The sequence below is a fragment of the Delphinapterus leucas genome, chromosome 14, assembly GCF_059928025.1.
Source record: "Delphinapterus leucas isolate spDelLeu-1000000601 "Yukka" chromosome 14, BTC_Dleu_Yukka2, whole genome shotgun sequence".
NCBI lineage: Eukaryota > Metazoa > Chordata > Mammalia > Artiodactyla > Monodontidae > Delphinapterus > Delphinapterus leucas.
Window position 1 is genome coordinate 48704323 of NC_143142.1, and position 23555 is coordinate 48727877.

The 23555-nt window shown below is 36.6% G+C and overlaps 1 protein-coding gene across 1 annotated transcript in view; it reads right to left on the bottom strand.

Moving 5' to 3' along the window:
- NOL4 (nucleolar protein 4) overlaps nt 1-23555 on the bottom strand; it is a 292288-nt gene that overhangs the window by 176024 nt on the left and 92709 nt on the right. Inside the window, exon 5 of the mRNA XM_089895063.1 lies at nt 6320-6603. Within this exon, the coding sequence (XP_089751189.1) occupies nt 6320-6603 (284 nt within the window). The remainder of the gene's footprint in view (nt 1-6319; nt 6604-23555) is intronic.

Sequence of the window (23555 nt, forward strand, 5' to 3'; positions counted from 1 at the left end):
AGTGTTCATCATTATTAGAGTTGATATGGCATCCCAGTGTCATCATCCCTTTATCCTGTGGCTGTTAGTTTCTTTCACACACAATTCTGTCCATTTAACGTTCTAAATATTTCTTAAATCTCTGCTTTCATCTTCATCCCTACTACCACCTCACTAAGGCAGGACCTCATGCTCTGTTTACAGCCTCCTCCCTTTTTATGCCACTTAAAGCCATCTTGTAACAAAGGTGCCACAATGATGAATCCCAAAACACAATCAGACCATGCTATATTCCTATCCAACATCCTAAAGTGATTCCCTGTAAACTACAAAGTGAAGTTCAAGCAATAAAAGGGCATACATAGTCTACCCTAATCTTACACCTGAACTACTTTTCCAGACTCATCTCTCACCACTTCCACCCTCAACATTTCTAAACACTAACTTAATGCTCTTCTCATTAAGAATTCCCTTCTCCCCTTCACCAGGTGACTATCTCCTACTTAACTGTTACGAATTAACTTGAGGACTTTCCAAGGCATGGCTAAGAGGCCTAGAAGGCATTCTCACATACAAACTAATTTCCATGTTATAATACACCTATTTATTTATGTGTCAATCTTTCTGGCTAAAATGTGAGTTCTTAATGATGAAGACCTTTTTTTTCTTTGTCCTTCTAGCACCCAGGCTAATGCCTAGCACATATTAGGCACATTTGCTGAATATATATTGTTGTTTCTATCTGAACCACATCTGAGCCAAAAATCTTTACACAACACCAAGAAGCCAGAAATTGAAAATCATCAAATTAAAACAATAATAAGCTGGAATAGCCACATGACAAAGACAAAAATAATATTATTCCAAAAGTTAATCCACCATTCCTATGTTTCAAAGGCAATCTCATTGCACCTAAATATTTCAAAGAGATATTTTGAAAAAATCAACTGCTTCCATTCATCATATCAAAATAAAATCACATAGCAATTATTAATGGTAATTGTGAGAAATATTTTATAAACTTTAATTTGAATGGTAATATCCATTTTGATAAAAATTTAAAGGAAAGATTGAAAATGATGTCACATGGGCCACATTGAGGAAAAACATATTTTTAAGTGAAGTGAAGATTGAAGGGTCCTGGGAACTAAGCCAAAAACTAAATATGTAGCAACTACAGTGACACATTAACCCTCAAACAATAATTACCTTCCTACTGCAGTTATTACTTGAAAGATTATCCTTTCAGGGATTGATTCAGAATATTTTACCATATTAAGTAAAATGCAGCTGGGTCACAGATACTAAGAGAAAAAGAGAAAACCAAAAAGAAAAGAAACATCTATGATACATGTTTTTAAGTTACGTATTTCCCTCCATTAGAGTTCTAGGTTTGTTTCTGTTCTCATCTATTAATAATTTTGAACATATCTATACCCAGATTTGGATTTTCTTGGCCTTTCTTTTTTCATATAACTAGTCCCTTAATGCTTCCTCCTGAGTCTTATTTTCCAAGCTCTTAATCAACATTTCTACTTTCTTCTGGGCTCTAATGTTACCAGTTGTCCTTTAAAAATGTGGCCATCTGCAAGTAGCAAATAAATAACTCCTAAACTCTTTTCATGCAATAGATTTCATCTTTAGATTGGTTAATATGATTCCCAGCTAGTCCAGTAAGTGACTTTGCATAATAATAAGCAATTTGTAAATGGCCTAGTCCAGTTCAGCTATTCTTTTTAAGCATTTCTATTCACTGTTAAGTTTTTAAAATGCTTTATAATCATTTTTGCTTGATATTCTTCATAATAAAATTGTGAAATAGGTCAATATGAAACTCACTGGAATCTAAGTTTCTCAGAGATACTACATAATTAGGTTTTTATATTTCTCCAAGGTAAAACAGAGGCTAGCCTCAAAAATATTGGAAGAAAGAATTGGTAATAGTGTCACTTTATAAATTGGCACAGAATTGATGAAACATTCCTAAGGACTTGAAAAGATAGCACTGAACAGATGAGTTTGCTAAACATTTACATGAAGGTCACCTGACAGCCTTGCGGCACTCTGCGTTTAGAGTTGGATTGCAAGAAGAATTCCTGAAGCAAAATTCCAGATACAGTCTCCTTCACAATAAAAATGATTCAGCTTTCCTACCCAGCCTCTACAACTAACATCAATCCAATTTCCCACTAACTCTGCTAATTCTTCCTTTGCCATGGGTTTTGAACCATACTCTAAGCCTTAACTCTCCTAAACATCCTCCAAGTTTAGACCTATGTCACTTCACCTAAGGATTACTTACTCCATTTCACCACGTAACATCAATTTTGAAATGCCCTGTATTTTGGCTTCTAAAATATCCCCTATTCTTATGTGGCTGCCTTCATTTTCTTTTGGGGTTCTTTTTCCCCTACAAACTCCTTCTATGCCACTTGTTCCTGATGGGTTTACATTCTGCAGGATGATATATTTTGAGCTCCTCTCTCCTTAGTCTATGTAATTCTGAGGTGATCTTACCAACCACAACAGCTTCTAGCAGCACTTCTCTGAAATCTTTCAAATGTCTCTCTCTCCAACCTGGATGTTTCTTCTAAGCTGAAACATATGTCCCCAATACCTATTAAACATCTCTAATGGATACTGCATAAATACCATAAACTTTATATGTCAAACCAACTTCCTTCAAATGTTTCTCATTTTGAATCTTAGTAAATGTAATCACCATCCACTCAGGAAACCAGACCCTAAATCCTGGAGTCATACCAAAATGTTCTGTGCTTCATTTTCCACATTCAGTAAAACTTTATTTCTCTAAAATATTTGAGAAACTACTATGTACCAGATATTAAGCCATGTGCTAGACATACCACAGTGAGCAAGGTAGACATCATTCTTATAGAATTTACATCCTAATGGAATGTACAGAGGTAAAGAGGCCATTCATATGGTAATCTATGTGAAAGACATTCCCAAGAGTTTGGCCATATACAACCTATGGAGCTGTATATGGTAGTCCTGCAGACACAGTGTCAAAAGAACAAAAGTATCATGTTCGTTATTACCTTTTTTACTATGCCTCTGCATTATAATTTTCCTGGACTGCCACAATAACTCTCTAACCATTTTCTGTCTTTTTTCCTAGTCCCTATTGTATTCATCCACTACAACACTGCCAGAATAATCTTTCTAAAATTCCAAGCTGACCATAACCTTATCATGCTAAACACCAGCTATAGGGTACAATCCAAAGTCCTTAAACCGGCCTACAAAGCCTTCATGATAGAGCCTCTTTATCCTCCATTCCTCCACACGTTCTCCACTGCGGCCATGCTAAGCTCCTTGCCAATCTCCATGCTCAGAGTACTCTCTCACTGTTCTAGGCCTCGAAACATGCTCTACCATAAATAATCCTCCCCATCTGAATCACTTCTTGCCCTTCACACTTATCCCTGGCATCAATCTCTATAAAGTCTTCCTTAAGATTCATCATGGTCCTATGGGTGTCCCAACTCTGCTCTCTCATGTCACCCTGCCATATGCCCAACATATTACTTATGGAATCAGATTATAATTACAAGTTTGCTTCTCTTTCCTGATAGACAATACGTTTTTGAGAGTCAGCGACCCTGCTTTGCTCATTTTCATATTTTTGCTTCCTCTAACAGTGCCTTGCATGTAGGAGTTCCTCGATAAATAGTTGGTGAATAAATTAATTGGTGGCAAATAGTCTACCTTGCATAATGATATTGGGTTTTTCCTCATATACCATGTTATGAAGTCATACCTATCTCGGAATGGACAGTAGTTTCCTAGTGTAGGAGGCCACTCACCCTTCCTGTCTCCATTCCAGGTCCTTCACAGTGTCTAATAAGAGAATCCTTCTGAAAAATGGCAGTCTTACAATTCCTTCAAAGTACAAGACTCACTTCCTGAAGGAAGCCCTCTTCACTACTTCAATAGAAATAGTATATTCTTATTCAGAACCCTCCATGTTTTAACACAGGAATAGATATTTGCCTACTTTTTTGCTAAGAAACTTTTCTATGTATATATGTAATAGGGAAGAACAAATCTGACTCCATACAGGATCTGTTTATTTTACTTTAACCTTCCTGTTCTATTGTTTTTGCTACAAGTTAAAAATGTTGCCTACAGCCTGAAATATACAGGATAGCCCATTCTCAAGGCTCTGAGAATGTTTAAAGGTATAACACTTCTCCATTCATATAGAGATAAAAAGTTGCAGAACAGAGAATAACAATTATGGCTGGACCTGCCTGGACAGCTACAAGAACAAAGGATTCCCACACCAAGAAGTCTGCGCCGACCAACCATACACCCTCCCCTTTTAGTACAAAAGAAGTCTGAATTCTAACTTGGATAACATGGTTCTTTGGGACACTAATCCACCATCTTCTTGGTCTGCGGGCTTTCTGAACAAAGTCGCTATTCCTTACCCCAATACCTCAACTTATTGGACTGTCGTGCGGTGAGCAGTACGAGATTGCACTTGGTAACGTATGTACTCTCTTTACCATGACTGTATTAAGAGCCATATGAATAAAGACTCTTCTGTCTTTGAGTTGTCTCTATTATCTACCCATTGCTGTAAGTGTGACAGGTATTTAATATATCCTTTTTGAAAAAATTCCCTCTGGATTCTGGTCCCAACATGCTGCCACAACTATTCTTACAAATTCAATTATTTTCTATTTCATCTGATTTGATTTCTTAGCAGTGTCTATCAAAGCTGACCGCTCTCTTTCTTGAAAGATGGACTTTGCTTAGCTTTCCTACACTATGCCCTTCTGATTTGTCTTTTGTCTCTCTGGCTACTTCTCAGTCAGCTATGGAAGCTGTTCTTTAACCGAACCATTAAACCTTCTTCCTCAGAGGTGCCTCCTTCTCCCCCGGGGTCCACTTCCCATCTTACTCTTCACAGCTCAATCAATCTGTGCTTTTTATAGCCTCATTTTGAAAGAGGTAGGAAAGTAACTTCATTCCATCTAATGTATGGAAGAATGTGTTTTAATGAGCATAGCTCCTATGGTAATATTGAACAGTGGGGGAAAGAAGAGAAGAGCAAACCACTGGATGATTTTAGAAAAAAATTTCTGCAGATATATAGCATTAAAAGGACATTTTGTGATTAAGTTTTATAAAGACAGGGTTATGTGGAGGGCAGGGAAACTTAAGGGTTGTTTTGTTCTGTAAAATGTTGTTAACTTAAGGTGTTGTTTTGTTCTGTAACATGGTGATTCAGATCATGTTAGTGAATATAAAATCACCTGTGTTTGTATGATCTGGCTTTAAACCACCAAAGAGAGTACTGTGCATTTACCACTGCAAAAGTTGTAACAGCCTTCCTCAGTAACTTACTTAAAAGAGGATAAAACAACACACCGTCAGGCAAGCAATCGGATTTAAATAGAGCCAATTTAGAAAGCATAGTGCTTTAGTAAATTCAGAAATTAATCCAGATTAAGACATTTTGCTTTCAGGATCTATTTCGAAAGACCAATTCTACAGCTCTAACTTAGAAGTGCGAGCAGTGGAGGGAGTCAAAATGTATACGCTATAAAAATCCTCATGCGTTCAAAAGCATACCTTCAAAAATTTTAGAGCAAAGTCATCAGCATGAATTATTTCAAAATGATAGAAATATGGCTTATGTTTTTAAAGAATAAATCCATTGGGAATGGGGAAGATTGTAATTTATTCTGATATAAAGAATCTAGAAATTTAGATAATATATCTGAAACACATTTCTGTCTTTTGTATAACACAGTTTATGTTAAATTGTTTGTTCAAGGAGTTATTTAATCTATATGTTTCATCCAGAAAACTGACACATTTCTCCTATGCACATGAAGTAAGTTACTGACTGAAGTCCACAGGTCTCTAAAGCAAACTTAAGAATTTAATTGAAATTTTATTGCCACATACGCCTATCCAATCAAGGAGAAACTAGTGATTTTTTATAGTTCAGAATTGTGTTCTGAGAGCTAAACTTTCACATCTGAGTTCAACAAACTCCCAAAGACAAGATGCATAAGATTATATAAGTGAGACACATTAAATCAAGTGATTCCATATATAAAAACCCACCACTTTGCCTAAGAGAGGATGCATTTTGTTCACTGTTATTCCTGAAATTTATTCTGTTTATATACCATGAACACACAGTATCTATGATTATAAATTTCTTGGTAACCCATTGTTGGGATTTGTTTAAAATATTTTTAGTGACGATAATCTTTATCTCTTGTATAAATAAGTATTTCTTTGTGACCTTCATGACCAACTTAAAAGTTCTTTGAAAATCGTAACATGACCTTACCTTGCTTCCATTTTCTCTCGCTTCTTGTTCCATCTTGAGGTCAGAAATTAGCAGATTCTTATATTTGTTTTTTCCATTACTGCTGTGGTCATCTATTCTGTATTCTGAAGTCAGCTGTGCTGAGAGGGGACTGTCACTCAGGTTCAGTGGCTGCTCGTCCGGCTCCAGCCCAGTTTTGCCATCACCGTTAGAGTCGCCCATCTCCCTGCAGTGTGTTCCCCCTGAAGCAATTGAACTATGCCCCAGAGTCTCATTGCCATTAAAGCTCTCGGCAGCAGAATCATCTGTTGGAAAGAAAAATTTATATTTTGATTTTATTGATATGCTAATCAGTTTCTACTTCAACTAGCATTTTTTTTTTTTGGTACAAGAGATAAAAGGAAAATTTATAATGATAACAGGATAAATGTATCAAGAGGTATAACAATATTCATAAACAATACCCCTAAAAATTTGCTATGATTTTGATTGGGATTGAGAACTTACAGCTTGACAATATTGAATCTTCCTAGTCATGAACATGGAAGATGTCTCTGTTTACTTAGTTCTTCTTTGATTTTGTTCATCAGAGTTTTGTAGTGTTCCTCATATATATCTCATACATATTTTGTTAAATTTATACCTAAATATTTCATTTTGGCATGCTAATGTAAATGATACTGTGGGTTTTGTTTTTTGTTTTAAACATCTTCATTGGAGTATAATTGCTTTACAATGGTGTTAGTTTCTGCTTTATAACAAAGTGAATCAGTTATACATACACATATGTCCCCATATCTCTTCCCTCTTGCGTCTCCCTCCCTCCCACCCTCCCTATCCCACCCCCGTAGGTGTTCACAAAGCACTGAGCTGATCTCCCTGTGCTATGTGGCTGCTTCCCACTAGCTATTTATTTTACGTTTGGTAGTGTGTATATGTCCATGCCACTCTCTCACGTTGTCCCAGCTTACCCTTCCCCCTCCCCATATCCTCAAGTCCATTCTCTAGAGAATAGACTCAACTAGCATTTATTGAGCTCCAATTGTGTGCTTGGCATTGTGCTACCTAATTTTACATATAATGTGTAGTTTATCCTTAGCAATAAACTTGTGAAGTAGCCATGATTACTTTTAATCTAGTAGGCAAATTTAGGCACAAGAAGTGAAGTAAAATAATTAGAAGGTAAAATAATAAGATGAAACAAAGAAAACAGTTCAATCTCAAATGCAATCTCAGAGAAAAGTAAATTAAAAAAAAAAAAGCGAGAACAAGATATTTGCCAATTATCTTGCAAGTAGTTTTCGTTTTTCCAGGGAGAACAACCAGATTTGGTGAAAATTCTCTGATGAAAGCATCTTCCACCTTGCTAGTGGGGTATATATTGGTACAAGCTATGGGTGTTTAACATGCATCTGAAACATTAAAAGTGCTCAGAAACTTTGCTCCAGTCATTACGAAGACTAGTAAGCCTAAGGAATTTAATCATTGCATGCATCCCTGTGCAGGTAAAAAGACAGTTAAATCAGTGTTGTTTATAATACAAGATTTAGAAATGATATAAATTATCAAAAATAAAAATTTGGCTTAACATATGTTGGAACGTTTAGATTATGGAATTAATCAATATTCTATTTTAAATACACAAGAAAATGTGAGTCATGGGGCACTGACTGGAAAAAACTAGCTACAGAAAGGTGTGGTCAATATGATCCCGATTTCGTAAAAAGAAAACACATAAACACAAGAACAAAAAGACTGAAAAGTTGTAGTCCAAAATGTTAATACTGATGTCCTCTTAACAGTGTGGCACTGGATTTTGTAATATTCTCTATTGACTACTCTAGGTATAATTTATAATGTATTATAAAATGTATCATTTATAATATACAATTAAATGTATATATAATTTTTCTATAACAAAAATGCAAAAACTGTAGAAAAAAGGGAAAAAGGAGAAGAAGCAGAATTAGGAAAACTTTTCTGGCTTTAAAATACATAATAAGCTTGTTTAGAAGAAAATATATCAATAACAGTGTACTCAGAGTGAGAAATAAAATTTACGTAAAAAATACAATTCTGTTTCTCTTAATTTCCTCTTTACATTTATGATAAGAATTTACTATTAATTTTAAAGGATTATGATGGACAAAAGTATTAAACTGTTTCCTTTAGGGCAGGGCTATTGATGAAACCATGTAAATTTCAGTGAGCAAAAGTAATAATATTCAGTGATTTTTTGTGACTTTTTTGTTTGATTTCTGCTATTCTCAAATATGCTTTCCTTTTGTAAGGTGTAATGAAATATTTGATGCCTTCTAATCAATTAAATTCACAGAAATAATGTTTACCTTCTGAAGGAGTAGTACAGCTCACTTCTTCATTCATTTATTCAACAAACATTTACTGAGTGCCTATTTTTGGCCAAAAGGGGGTTAAATATTTGGCCAATAGAGACCCCTGCAGCTTCAATGAGTCAATGAGTTCACAGATAATTTAAAGAGACAGAAAAATAAACATTCAACTAAACTACAGAGTAAAAAAGGAACAAGGAATCCAGAACAAGGGATAAAGGCATCAGAGAAGGTTTCTATAGAAGGTGGCTGAATTCCAAAGCTTTAACCAGGTGAAGAGTTGCGGAAGAGCATTCCGCACCTAGACATCGACAGGTGCAAAGTCACAGAGGCAAGAACATGCAGGGCACATGAGGAATAAGAGTAGAGAGCTGAGTGCAAAAGAGAGACAGAAGAAAGGAAGACCTAAAAAGGGAGGAAGATAAGTGTTTTGTGTATCAGAGAGCTTGGATTTTACCTTGAGTGTCAACAGAAGTAATTTTAATTTACTGTGGGAAGTGATGTGAAAAAAATATGCTTCAAAGAGATGACTCTGTCTTGGATGAGAATAGTATGAAGGTGACAAAATGGAAGTTGGGGAGACCAGTGAGGAGATGTAGAAGCCATCTAAGTCAGCATTGCTGAAAGCTCAAACTAAAACAGCAGCAGTGCAGAATAAGAGTGGATGACTAAAAAAAAATCTTAAGAATGGAAAAGAAATCAAAAACAAACTCATGGTTACCAAAGGGGAAACGTAGGGAGGAGGGATAAGTCAGGAGATCGGGATTAACATACACACTCTACTATATATAAAATAGGTAACCAACAAGGACCTACTGTACAGCACAGGGAACTCTACTTAATATTCTGTAATAACCTAAATGGGAAAAGAATCTGAAAAAAATGAATATATGTATATGTATAACTGAAACACTTTGCTGTACACCTGAAACTAACACAACCTTGTAAATCAACTATACTCCAATAAAAATGAAAAAAAAAAAAGAACAGTTAAGATTGGTAATAGATAGACAAGGGTCCAGAACAAAGCCCAGGTTCCTTGCTCCAGTAAAAAAATGAAAACAAAGGGCATTCAGTGTCCTTATCAGCAAAATAGTATTTTTAAACAATTTTCAGAACCTATTTTGTGAGAAAATTAAAACGTGTTCACAGCGCAAGATTCTACTTTTTAAATTACTCTGTTTATGTACCCGTTCAAGAAAAGACCTCATTTGGAGAGAAGACAAGAGAATTTAGGAAACTGGCCATAAGAAATACGACGTAGCAGTTTCCATGGCTATTAATTTGAGAAACTGATAACATTCTTTTAACAAGGAAGTATCAAGGTTTGAAAAACAAAATTAGGGGAATAACGTATAACTAATTTGGAATTTTATGGACGTTCTTTTATGCTAAGTCATATGGTTATGCTAAAGTATGAAAGGTCATTTCTGATTATTTCTTTCCAAGAAAATCCAAAGAAGAGTATAATGGACACATTCAAGTCCAATTATTTAATTCATGAAGAAAACTGTGATTTAACATTTGTGAACTAGAATCCTTTAAAAAATAATAAAAGTTTCATGTAAGAAAAGTTTATCAATATGTTAAAAAATATAACGCTAAAGATACATTTAAAAACTAAATCTACATTAGCATGAAACAAATCCAATGTCAATTATAGTTAAAAATTAAACAAGCTATATCTGTTTCTTTAACCTGATATCATCATACATATTAGTAAATAGTATACCGTTTATTCATTTTTCAGGTAAGAGAAACATCATTTATCAGGAGAGTCTTTAATAAAAGTCATGTATTTATAATTTTTGTATAAAGAATAAACAATAAAGGAGAAAATATTTTTAGACGGAGTGGTTCACTCCAGATGTTACCAAGGTAACTAAATTCAACAGCTTTACATATTTCATTCCTGAGTAAATCAGTACGTTTCATGAAGAACAAATTAATTATTCACTCATTTGAAACAAATACATATCCACATATTTTATCTTGTAAATGGTAAAAGAACTGATAATCTCACGTGCCACTGTTTCATAAATCAAAATTTAAAACAAAGTTTTTGACGTCTGTTTTAGAAAAATATAAAGAGGTGAGCAGGCACTGAGGATACCGTAATGATTTTTTATTGTCTAGCTTTGTAAAACCACGTTAATGGCTTTTATTCTCTCTTCCTTAAAGATACTTTTTCAGAATTATAAACCACAAATCTAAGACTCCTGTTTATCATAACAATTCACATCAGTTTACTGCTTTACATGGGAAATCTGCTTCCTTACCCAACAGAGTTTGCTCCATCCTGAGTGGCTGCTGGCATATGGGTACCGGGCTGCTACACATGTAGTGTTTAGATCTGTAGATATGACCTTTAGGTTCACAGGCCCTGATCGATGGTGTTTCTCTCAAATTTCAGCCTGGGTACCATAGAATTGGAACCAAAAACTCTGTACTTGAGTCCCAAGGAAAAACAGCACCTGGAGCTTTGGAAATTAAGGTGCCCAGTGTACCTAGCAACAGAGGAGAATGTGAAATATGATGACAGGTAGTGTGGAATCTAGTGACATCAGGAGGGCAGTTGAATATTTGGGTTGTGTTTGTGCTGAGGTTAGTTTTGATGGGATGAATTTAGTGTTGCCAAGGGGGCTGTCCAAGTGAGCTTGGCTCTTGTCTATCACACTAACCACGAGTGGCAGCCTATTTGTTTACTTCTTTCTCCTTCCCTACTCCCCATTCCCTCCACCAATTAGTACAGACCCTAGAAATACCGTTTGTTTAAATTATTCCTAACATCCCCACCAGCATTTTGTGTGAAGTCGTTTCATCAGCACCAGAGTCAATGGTCAGTCCTCCTTATATAAAAAGAATTAACCTATAACAGTGTGTGGTGTGTGTATTTAAGTGTATCTATTAATATACACAATATGTATATCCATCTTTCTCTCTCTATGTATACATACATATATCTATTTTCTCTATATATGTATGCATGTATATGTATATCTCTATTTCTGTGTATAAATATATGTGATATATATTTGAAATCTCCCAAAGCACCTGACCTACTTTTGTACTCACTTTCAGTAGCTCTTCGTTATGGCCTTTAGGCCAAGTGCCTTGGGAAAAATGAATAGGAAAAATATATATATCATCTTCGTTTTAAGATTAATACTTGGACATTTTATCCTAAAATGCAGGTCAGATGCTTATAAGGTCCAAAAAACGATTTATTGTTTGCCCCAAAATGCAACATAGTCTCCCATCTCTAGTCCTTTGACTACATTTTGAAGTCAAAACATTCAGACTAAGGAGAAGTTTACTGATGCAGATAAAGTCATACGTGTGTTGCATATGCATGCATGACTACTGCTGAAAGGTTATAGGACATTGATTTTAAAATGATCAAACCAATACTGAGAGTAAGAAAGTAACAAGGAGATTCAGTTTTCCAGTAAATTAATTATACGGAAGGGTGTTATCTTTGTTTGGGAGCTCTTAATTCAGCCCTTGCCATTGGAAGAATGGGCTCTAATTAAAGGAGCAGGATAGTGATGGCACTGAGATAAGCTACGGGTTCCAAAGCACATAACTTAAGCTCAGCACAATAATTAAATAAGGCTAATTCTGATCTACCAATGAGGAAATAATGTATATTCTTTATATTACTTTCTTTACAAATTTTAACCAAATACCTATTATGTGCTAGACACTCTTCTTGAGATTGTGAGTTCATAGAGACTCCACGTGGAAATTGTTCTTAGACTATAACAAAAGAATTACAATGCAAGGCAGAAAACAGTATCTATCCTACATGAGCTTCATATAAGGCACAATGAATAAACTAGGTTCTTAGGAGAAAGAAAAGTTGCCTATACATCGCTGGGGATGAGGAAGATATCAGAGAAGGCAGGTTACAAGAGGTGCAATTTGAAAGAGGTGAGATATATGATGGTGATGGTGGAGGTTATTCTACTTCAGAGAGTATAAAAGAAAAAGAAACACAGGCAGGAAAGAGCTGGAAGAGGACAGGGAATTGAGTATATTCTACAATTCTACATACTAAGACAGGAAACTGTATATTTCAGTAAAGTTGTGGACCTTTTACTCTATATTCCTTTTTCTGGATCACATAAAATCATTAACGGTTCGTTCTCCCAGGGTAGGTACTTGGAGAAGCCTACTGACTATGTGAGGCTAGTCTATTAAAGTCTATCTCTGTTCCCACCTCAGAGCCACTGTCAACTGACTGATAACAAAGCATTCTCCCAGTTCTAAGAGGACCTATTTTTTGAAATGGCTATTAATGTAATAACTTATGAATGGTTTCTTAATTGTCTAAATAAGTTATAAACTACTATTTTCATGCTTACCATTAGCTTGGTTAGGGTTTCAAAGAACTAGACATTTTATAGAAAATGATAGGCATTAACATTTTTAATAATTACAATGTAATTTGAAAATATCTCTTATTTTGCTGATGAAGTCGCAGTTACTGTGAATACTGTGTTTTACTGACTACATTTATAATACAATAAAATGTTAACTTTCAGTTAGAGGTAAGTGAAAATTATATAGGTATGGATGTATATGTATACATATATACATGTGTGTATATATAGAGTGCTTTATACAAAGTTGATGTCATTTATATAAATTTGATAATAAGACAAATGATGTCATAGATAGCAAAATGAACTAATGCAGCTGAATAAGACATTCATATAGTATTATCAACTCATTCAAGAAGTTATTTACTGCTATAACTTAAAACCAAAACAATTGGTACTGTGGGTCTTTTATGTTCTGTCTCATACAACAAGCAGTATATATGATGATAAAATATCATTAAATTTAAAGTAAATCTAAGACAATTATAATATAGAAGTTCAATGTTTTCCATGAAAACTGACAGCTAACCACTGGAGAGAAATGCTCAAGAAAATACATTAAATGGGCAATAGAGGGGCTTCCCTGGTGGCGCAGTGGTTGAGAGTCCGCCTGCCGATGCAGGGGACACGGGTTCGTGCCCCAGTCTGGGAAGATCCCACATGCCGCGGAGCGGCTGGGCCTGTGAGCCATGGCCGCTGAGCCTGTGCGTCCGGAGCCTGTGTGTGCTCGGTAACAGGAGAGGCCACAGCAGTGGGAGGCCCACGTACCGCAAAAATAAATAAATAAATAAATAGGCAATAGAAACAAGAAACAATGTCATGTAGTATTATAATAAAGCCATTCTATTAGAAAGTGATTTGAAAATTTATAAAAGGAGCAACTCAGGGCTTTACCATGAATTATCTTAAACTGAAAACTAAGTTAAATGAAAAAAAGGTGACAGATTTGGGCTAAGTGATTCTGAAAAGAAATATTCTAATTAAAGCTAAAATTAATGCAATCCAAAAGGAGTTTCCCCTAATTTGGCATTTAGACAAACAACAACTCAGGAGGGTTTTTTTGCCTTGCCAGTAATAAGTCAGGAAGTACTTTATCCTGAAAAGCTGAAAAGCAATGAAAAAAAAAAAAAAAGAAAAAGAAGACCAACTATAACAAGCTTACTATTTGAAGCAAGTGTCATGGAGCTGGATAGGACTTTGGCTATCTTCAAATTTATCCTTACAGCAAGCACTGTCGGGTCTTTCTACCTCACAGAAGCTCCCCTCTCTGGGAAGTGCCCCTGGCTCACAGTGATAAGACATAAGTAGCCATACTTCTATTTTGTCTGTTAAGCTTTTTGGATCCGATTCCTTCACTAGCTTGAACAAATCAGCCATTAGTCTGCCTAATGCATCCTTCTGAGTTCCTGTCCACCAGGTCACAACAAGCCATTTGCTTTCACTCACTGCCATGTCCCAGGATCATATTAATTCTCCGGTTCTGTACCACAATCTAGTTCACAGGGGACTTTAACTGCCAAACCAAATCCTACTAGAAACCACCACAGTTCTACATATGATGAAACCATACTCAAATTTCTGGGGAGCAAAAATGGTATAGCCATGTCTGCCTTGGTAAGACATGATGATAAGGGATGGATGATAACTCTAAAATACAAGGGCCTGCATTCTCGATGAGGGGGAATCTAGTGTTCTAGAGCATAACTATATGCTATACACCCACTCCAAAGTGAAGGATATGTTGTTAAAACTTGACTTCTTTACCAATAAGAAGGCGGCACATCACCTAGTAGGTTTCGTCTGAAAGGGGATTTTCCACTTGGCCTTCATGAAGACAAAATGAATCAGGTATCTGTAGCAGACCAGGATTGCGTATGGAGCCGGCGGTAATCCCTAACAGGAGAATTTTTGTCAGGACAACCAAGGTTTTAGTGTAAGGCAATGTATTTTTCCTTGAGTGACTTTGCCTTTTGATAAGAGCTCCTAACTCTTTTCCAGTTGGACATCATGAACTGAGCACACTTGGTCCACTAAACATTGTATTTAGGCATGCTCAGTAGTCCTTCCTCATCAGGTAGAAGTGCAATATATAGAAATGAGTCTGTTCAGCCCCAGCGGCGTGTGAGCAGGTTGCTGAAAACTGTCACACAATAGTTGTTTCTTACATCTCTGCCTAAGTGTCTTAAAAGAAGTTCTTTATAAAATCTGAGAACGAAAAATGTCAGCCTGGTTTCCATAACTCTGTGAAACGCTGCAAAGGTACAGTCCTTTCATGGAGAGACCCAAATATAGAAGAAAACCCACTAAATGGGCAAGACTTTGAGCAGTAAGTCTAGTTGTATATTCTCCTTAGAACAAAGATAATCTACAGTTATTTTTTACACCATTTCTTTGGCAGCAGCCAAATGGTATAGAGACGTGAAAAAGAACAGTTTGGAGTATTTTTAAAGAGAAGTTGGAGGAAGGATGATATTTGACAGATCCTTCACAATAGGCTAAGGGCTTAAAATGTTCATATCCATGTTAATTTCCAACAAAACCCCACTAGCATAGGAGTTGAACTTCATAATCAAGTGTACAGAGTGACTTTTCCTGTGGACATCAATCATCCTACCTGCCAAACCTAGGTTTGCTCAGGGGATCATGAATTGCGTGGCAATTAAAGTGGGGGTAGAGGATACACATGGGCAGGCACTGGGGGCTTCCACCACCATGTTGATCTGAGTACCCAGTTTGCCAACAAAGTACCCAATCTTAAGATCTTGATAAAGTACAAAAATCTGAGAAGCTTGCTAACTTCTCTGTGGCAGAGCACTTGTATTTGATGCCTTTAATTAGAGGGGATAGTTACTTGTCCTCAGTAGATGGACACTTACTTTTACTTGGTCCTGTATTTCTTGCCCATTCTTTCTCTAACACAACTATATATGAACCTCAGAATGTTTTATATGCTACCTTTTATCCCCCCACACATTAAATTTAATCAATGAAATCACATCACAGTAAAAGAAATGAAGCAACTGGAAGATTTCCCTTGGAGTCATTGCTCTTTTTACCTACTCCATCCCTAACAAATTACAGACCTTAAAAAATAATGGAAAAAATAGTGGAATGAACTATTAAAAACTTTAAAAAATAGCTGTGGTAGGGGACTTTCCTGGTGGTACAGCGGTTAAGACTCCATACTTCCACCACAGGGGACATGGGTTCAATCCCTGGTCAGGGAACTAAGACCCTGCATGCTGTGCATCATGGCCAAAGTAAGTAAGTAAATAAATAAATTTTTAAAAAGAAAAGAAAGAAGGCAATAAAAAAGAAAAACATTTAAAAAAAACAGCTGTGATGCCCTGAGAGATATTACCTGAGCCTGAGGGGTTGCCTTTCAGGATGTGGTCATGTTCTAAACCAGCTACTGATACTTGGGGTTACCTCTCTTAGCCACAATATCAGTCTGGAAAACAAGGATTTCCAAAGATGGAAGTGACACTTCTCACAATTCTTCTCTACAGCTGTAGGTTCTGTTGGCCTGTGGGAAGGATACTTCCAAGAAATGAGCTAGACAACTGACCATTTCACACCACGCAGGCCACTATGGGAAGAGAGAAACAGAAGAGCTATGTATTGCCTGCCATCATTGATCCTGAGTACCTGGGGAATAAGATGTCCGAAAACCAAAATGGGTTGGAAAGAGTGTCCACAAGAACACCTGAAGCATTTCTCATTATGCTCTGCAGGAAGAAAAATATTGTCAAAGCAATCTTTGCAGGCAGAGACAAATCTCATTTCCTGACATGACGCCCCACCTGGCAAATACCCTGAGTCGTTTAATTGCTAGTGAAAGAAAAGAAAATCTGGAAGGAGTAGTGGAGCTGGTTCATCATAACTACTAGCTATGGCTTTGGAATAAGGCACAGAAATATTGCAACTAATGCAATATTTACCTAGATTTCTTTGTTTGCCGTCAGCTGTCAAGTGTCTGAGGATTAAAAACAGATGCCTCATTTTCTTAAGTTTTATTTCCACTGTTGTATACAGGGGGTAGTAGCGGTACTCAAATATACTAATTAGTCCATTAACTGTATAATTTCAATTATTACGGAACTAAAAGAGGTAAGAATATTATTTGGTGATCTGGCCTCAGAAAGTGGGGCTTCTTAACATCACCTCTGTTTCTCTGTGCAATAGCTGGACAGGACTTAGATTTAGTTATATTTGGGGAAAATGAGGCTGTTTGTGGTTTAAGTGAAATAGGTGGTAAGTTTTCAGTAGAATTATCTTTGGATGTATAAGAAAGTTGCATGATGTGTGATGGTGTGATGTGTGTGTGTGTGTGTGTGTGTGTGCGTTTGTGTGTCTGTGTGTTAGCAGAAAAATGATGCTATGTATTAGGCACCCATAGGGACAGAAACCTAGTTCATACAATCCCCTCCTAATACACAAGTGTAGGCTCCAGGAAGCATGATCACTTGCCACCCTGGAAAAATTTGGAGCTTTGAGACAGAGAAAAAGGGAGTCATTGGAACTAGGTCTTTTTGTGTTAATCTTTAGAAAGAAAGTATAACAATTATGGTCGATGGAGTTCCCATCATTTAAAAAAAATTAGATCTGCCTTTAGTTCTTGTCTTTCCAGATTATTAGGCAACCAACTCCTTTATGAAATTTTGTGAGAAATTCCAGTGCCCCTTCCATAGATTCCCATTTTTTTGTACTGTTTTTGCTTAATTTAGCCAAAGACAATTTTTAACTTGAAAAAAGAAAGCTTAACTAATGCATAATATTTGTTTTACTTCTGAAAAATCTGAGGAACAGAAATGTTAAGTGACTTGACTGGGTTCAGTTAAAAATACAAAGTACATGTTAAAAGGGCTCGAAGTCATGTAATAAAAAATAGTCATAGAACTAGAGGATGCTAAATTTGAAAAGAGAACACTTTCAGGGGTTATAGCGAGAGATATAATTTAATCCAATATTTGAACATTTTAATGTGTTTTTATTACCTGTCAGAAGATTAAAGATTAGAAGTTATACAGATCAGTTTTTTGTGAAGTATATGAGAAGTCACTCTGACAAAATTATCAAAACATCAAATAAGTTTCTCTCTAGAGGTGTTTAATTATGAAATGTAAGCTATTGGAGGGCAAGTTCTAGTTCTTATTCCTTTATCAATCTGTGATTAGCACATGGTGATTATACAATAACTATTTGTTGAATTGGACAATCACAGGAGATCACAACCACATATCTATTTAGTGTCTGTTTAAATAAACTGTGAGTCTTTTTACTTCTCTTTATATGTTCGTGAACTATTTATTTATTAATAAATATTGTGTTACTGCATTAGACACTGGTAGGAAGAATCTAAAAGTGCCCCTCCCCACAAGATTCCACACCCTAATTCTTAGAACCTATAAATATGATGAGATATTACTCCTGTGATTATGGTATGTCATATGGTACAGAGGATGTTTAATAGGGAGATTACCTGACTGGGCTTGATCAATTACATGAACAGTTAAAAGCACAGAGCTCTCTCCAGTTAGTGGCAGAAAAGGAAGTTAGAGAGATCCAAAGCACAAAAGGTTTCTCACTGTGCCACTGATGGCTTGAAGATGGAGGAGGTCACATAAGAGAATGCAAGCAGTGTTAAGGGGCAGGGCTGACAGCTGACAAAGAAACAGGGACCTCAGTCCTACAACCACAAGGAAGTAACCTCTGCCTACAACTTGAATAAGCTCTGAAGTGGATTCTTTACCAGAGTCTCCTGATAAGATGTTACACGGGCTGACACCTTGATTTTAGCCTTTATGATACCCGGAGCTTAGAACCTAGTTGAACTTGCTTCGACTCTTGACCTACAGAGCTGTTAAGCTTGTGGTAATTTATTACATAGCAATATAAAATGAATACAGTGAAAAGCATCAAGGAATGTCTATGGTGTATTAAGATAGGTAATACCACTCAAAATTATTCAAGTATATTTCAATGATTGGTGTGTATCAGTGTTTCTCAAATTTTAATTGCTTCAGAATTTCCTAGGTAGATTGTTAACAATACAGGTTCCCTTGGGCACTAAAAACCTCTAACCCAATAAAAATCTGAAGACTTGGTTTCATTTATCTTGGTCGGGGGTAAGAAGAAATCCTAGAATCTAGAAGCAATTCTCTTACGGGGCTGCATGTGAGAAATTAACGTAGATCATATCCGACAACTAACTGGTTGAATATGCAATTGTGGGAGGTAAGTGTTGATACTAAGAGAACGGAATATGACTGACAGCTCTCAAATCTGAGCTCAGTAAGACAGAATCTAAGTATATTTTAATGCCATTTAACAAATCTCTAGGAAATTGTCAGAAAAAGAGGCCAGCCAAATATTCTCTCCCTTGATGAAAACTAATAAATAAGAGCCAGTTCTGGGCCCACTTTTTAAAAGACTCCTTAAAGGATATGATTTTGCCCAAAGAGCTTATTTCAATACATACTGAAGAACTAAAGATGTTATTTTTGGGAAAAAGGATCACTTTGATTACCTTGATTAAGAAACTCCTAGGCAAGAAGGTCTTTACCAAGGTCAAGCGTATGTTTACAAAATCAAGAATCTTTACCCATAGAGCAGAACTGTGTACCAACTATGGGTTCACATGTGCTGAAATCATTGTCAATTTTTGCTTGAATAGTAGGTAAAGAGTATCATTCTAGGAAAAATTGTCAACATCTTCCAAATTTGTTCTCAGTGTCCCTCATGTTCTTTTTCCCATCTTCATGGCAAATCCACAAGCTATCTGTGTGCACACTGGCTCTCTGTAAGTCACTTTACTGAGAAACAGATTGACAGATTGACTGATTGATTATCCCTTGACTGAAATTCCCCCACAGGAAAATGCTACTTCAGCTAGGCACTTGTAATTTAAACCTTTTATCTCTAATTGTGGAATGAAAGGCTTTTCTCGTGGTATTTTCAGCCATTAGCAAGCAGATGAAGAAAAGAAATCCTGCAGTCATCTAGACCTAACTCATTCCCAGGTTTTCAGAGTAACCTGGAGGTGAATGATTAGAGTACATGATCTGTGATGTTTTCTCCTAACCCTCAAAAAAGTCCCTCTCCCTCCTGCAGTGGGTGAGCCAGGACCACTCAACAAGGAAGCTGAAACTCTCATGCCAACATCCTGAAACTTCAAGAAACTTGAGCCACCAAGCACTTCTTGGACTTAATAAGCAAATCCTACATTAAGAATTCTGAAAGGTTCTCCACACCCTCCTTCCTCTTACATAAGGGTCATTTGCTGTTTTGTTCTCAGATCCATTCTTCTCCCTTTCTTTGCAAACAATTTCCCAGGTTTCCTTGACTATTGTCTTATGACTTGGTTTAAACAATGGGAGATACTGGCAGAGACAGGAGGGGAGAAAGAGAAAATGCCTGGGTATTCCCCACTCCCCATCCCACACATACACCCTCTCTAATTCAGGAGACCTCTCTGTCTCCAACTCAGGGGGCATCTTCTCCATGTCTCAGCTCCTGCCAGGAAGCGTCTTCCTGCCAGGGAGCATCTTCTGTGTGTCTGTTTCCCAGCAAGTAGCTCTGGCTCTTGGCCTCTAGTAATGCCAACTCCTCCCCAGCTTTTCCACCTCTAGCTCTAGCAGAGGCTTCCTTCTGTTATTAATTCCTGCATTGCATCACACATTGCAAAGAGTGCCTTGTATTAAATTTTTCTAATGAATGACATGGAATGAACAACATTTTCCAGATTGGATCACAACTGATATAATTCGCTTTACTTTGGCCTCAAGACTTCTGTTTTCTAGCACCTGTGATGTTCTTATAGTCAATATTTTGTGACTTTTTTCCTTCATAATGCCAATTCATTATCTGATATCCAAGAAGTTTTCCCCGAGCTTTCTTTACTATTTCTACCTCTGGGGTTGAAATCCATCATCGTCCATAACAGTGGTATTAATGAACTTATTGGCCATCTTGAAGGATTCAAGGTCACTAAGAGTTTTGGTGGCAATTATAAAGCATTATTTTTTAGATGCTTGTCAAAGTATTGGTATCTTTCTAATAAATACTAAATTACTCTGACTTAAACAAAAAGATTCATCTGAGTAATGCCAATTGTTTTGAATCATTAAACATCTTAATTACACAAATCCTTTTGGTAGTCATTTCCTTTACAATATTCAAAACAGATCTGGGCATAAAATAAGATTATCAGTTTTCCTATTTTAAAGATCTTGGTGAAGATAAAGAACTTATTTGCTCAAGTCACCTCGATGGTGACAAACATAGGATTAGAAACTGATTTCCTAATTTCAGACCAAATTTCTATCTAAATTGTACTGCTACATCTCAGGAGGAAACACAAGTCTAGGTATTGAGAAGTGCCTGAAAAAGTAGTGCTACGTGGGGAAAGAAGAGACTTAACTTTCGCTTTAGGAGGCTCTTAGAGACACTACCAAATTAAAAGGTGTCATCTAAGGTTACCCATTTTGCAGTACTTCATAAAATCAGGAATCACAGTGAATAGCCTGCTCTCACCTTCCCCTCACTTAACAAAGGCATTCTGCCTAGGCTTCTTGTAATTAGCATAAACTGAACAGCCATGATGTTTTTATAAATGCAGATGACCTTTCAATATCACCATGATTAGCAGAGTACTGGCTGACCAATGACATGATATTTATAACCAAAGACAATTCTATTTGACATTCAGAGCTGAATGATGTCAAATGATATTATTTTAGAAAACTTGCTAAAATTCTAAGTAGAAAAAATCAAAGAACTTACAATTATATGAGATCAAAGAAAACCGACATTAACACCAGTATTTAAAGGATACAGAAAATTAAAGTCCTCTTGTTGAAGGAGAACAGTAGCATGTTTGTTACTTTTCTATTTAAAAAGTGATTTTCACACAAGAAAACTGAAATTTGTAACTATGTGCGGTAACGGATATTAACTAGACTTACTGTGGTTAGCATTTCACGACCTATACATCTATCAAATCATTATGCTGTACACCTAAAACTAACATAAGGTTGTATGTCAATTATATCTCAATTTAAAAAAATAAAGGAGTTGCACTCAGACCACAGTTAAGATCTATGCAAAGCACCATGAAGCCAGGGGCCCTGCAGCCACCTCAACAGGGTAAAGCTCTGATACCACTTATATTCCCACCATCACACCCATCACCCCAGATCACCAGAGCCTGGGCAAAGGATAGATGAGGGCCAATGGTCACACTCATTGGAAAGAGTATGAAACCTGGATGACCATGAATGGCTTCATTGCTATGAATGAGTATTCAGTAAGTGTACAACATGTGCATATGCCACCAGGTGCAAGGTTGAATAGTACTGTGAGTAAATACAAAAGAAATGGGGAGAAGGGGAGAAAGACCTACCCGCCCAACTCTAAAATAAACTCTGCAAAAGTAGCAAACGCTGTGGTTGCAATGTAGAGAGTAAACTATAAGTCAGGGATATTTATAAATAATAAACTGTTCAACTTTAATAACAGCAGGATCCTAGAGTGTTCATCATCAGTCCATAAAGCCTTCAGACACTTGTCACCACCCAGGATAAAATGGTGAGACATTTTCAACAGCAGACATAGTACTTGCTTTGGTTGTATTAACTGCAGGAACTTAACAAAGAGTAAAGACAGAGGTGTTGTTTCCACATTGTACATTTCTACTTTACACTCAAAGTCCTGAGTACACTCGGTATACCTGAGTCAGTTTAAAGCTTTAATTTTGTTAATCCTGAATTAAATAACCAAAGGTTAGTCTTAGCACCGATTTTGGGAAAAAGGAGGATCATAGTTCAAGGAAACCGTGAAAGCCCTCAAAGAACTGACTTTGAAACCAAGCAAACTCTTCCAAGTTGTGGGTGGCTGAGGAGCTGACTCTAATTGAGCAGCCTGGGCAAAACCAGGGCAGTCATCCTGCCCTAAGTCCTCCTCTAGAGAAAGGCTCTCCCAGGCCCATCCCTACCAACGACCATGTAACAATGTTTGAAACAAGGTCAACTGGTTTAAAAAAATGGTTGGAGGGTAACAGAGGTCCTGCTCTCTGTCTGGGGTGGAGCCTAATAGGTTCATCTCTCAAACCAAGAGCTGGAACTGGCATTCCAGGCTAACCTCCCAGGGAACCAACAACTAGCCAGGGTCTTTTTCTCTGCTGAGGTCAATTGCTTTATTTTGGAAGATGATGTCCAGATCAGGAAAAAAAAAAAAAAAAAGGTAATTTTCATAACTGACCTAATTTATACTTTATAGGGACCCAGTGAAGGAAAATTCATAGGCATTGTTTGCCCCATTTTACCAAAGTGAAAATAGTTGAGTCTTGAAAAGATCCTGTGATTCTCTAAAGGTAGCATAGTTAATGAATGACAAAGCTGGTACTTAATGGCAGATGTCACAACCAGCCCTTGGAAACCACTATGCTCTATTAGCTCTCAAGGAAGGTAGGCTTTAGAGATGGCTTGAGTATGGGGAGAGTAGAATATAAAGAAAGCAAAC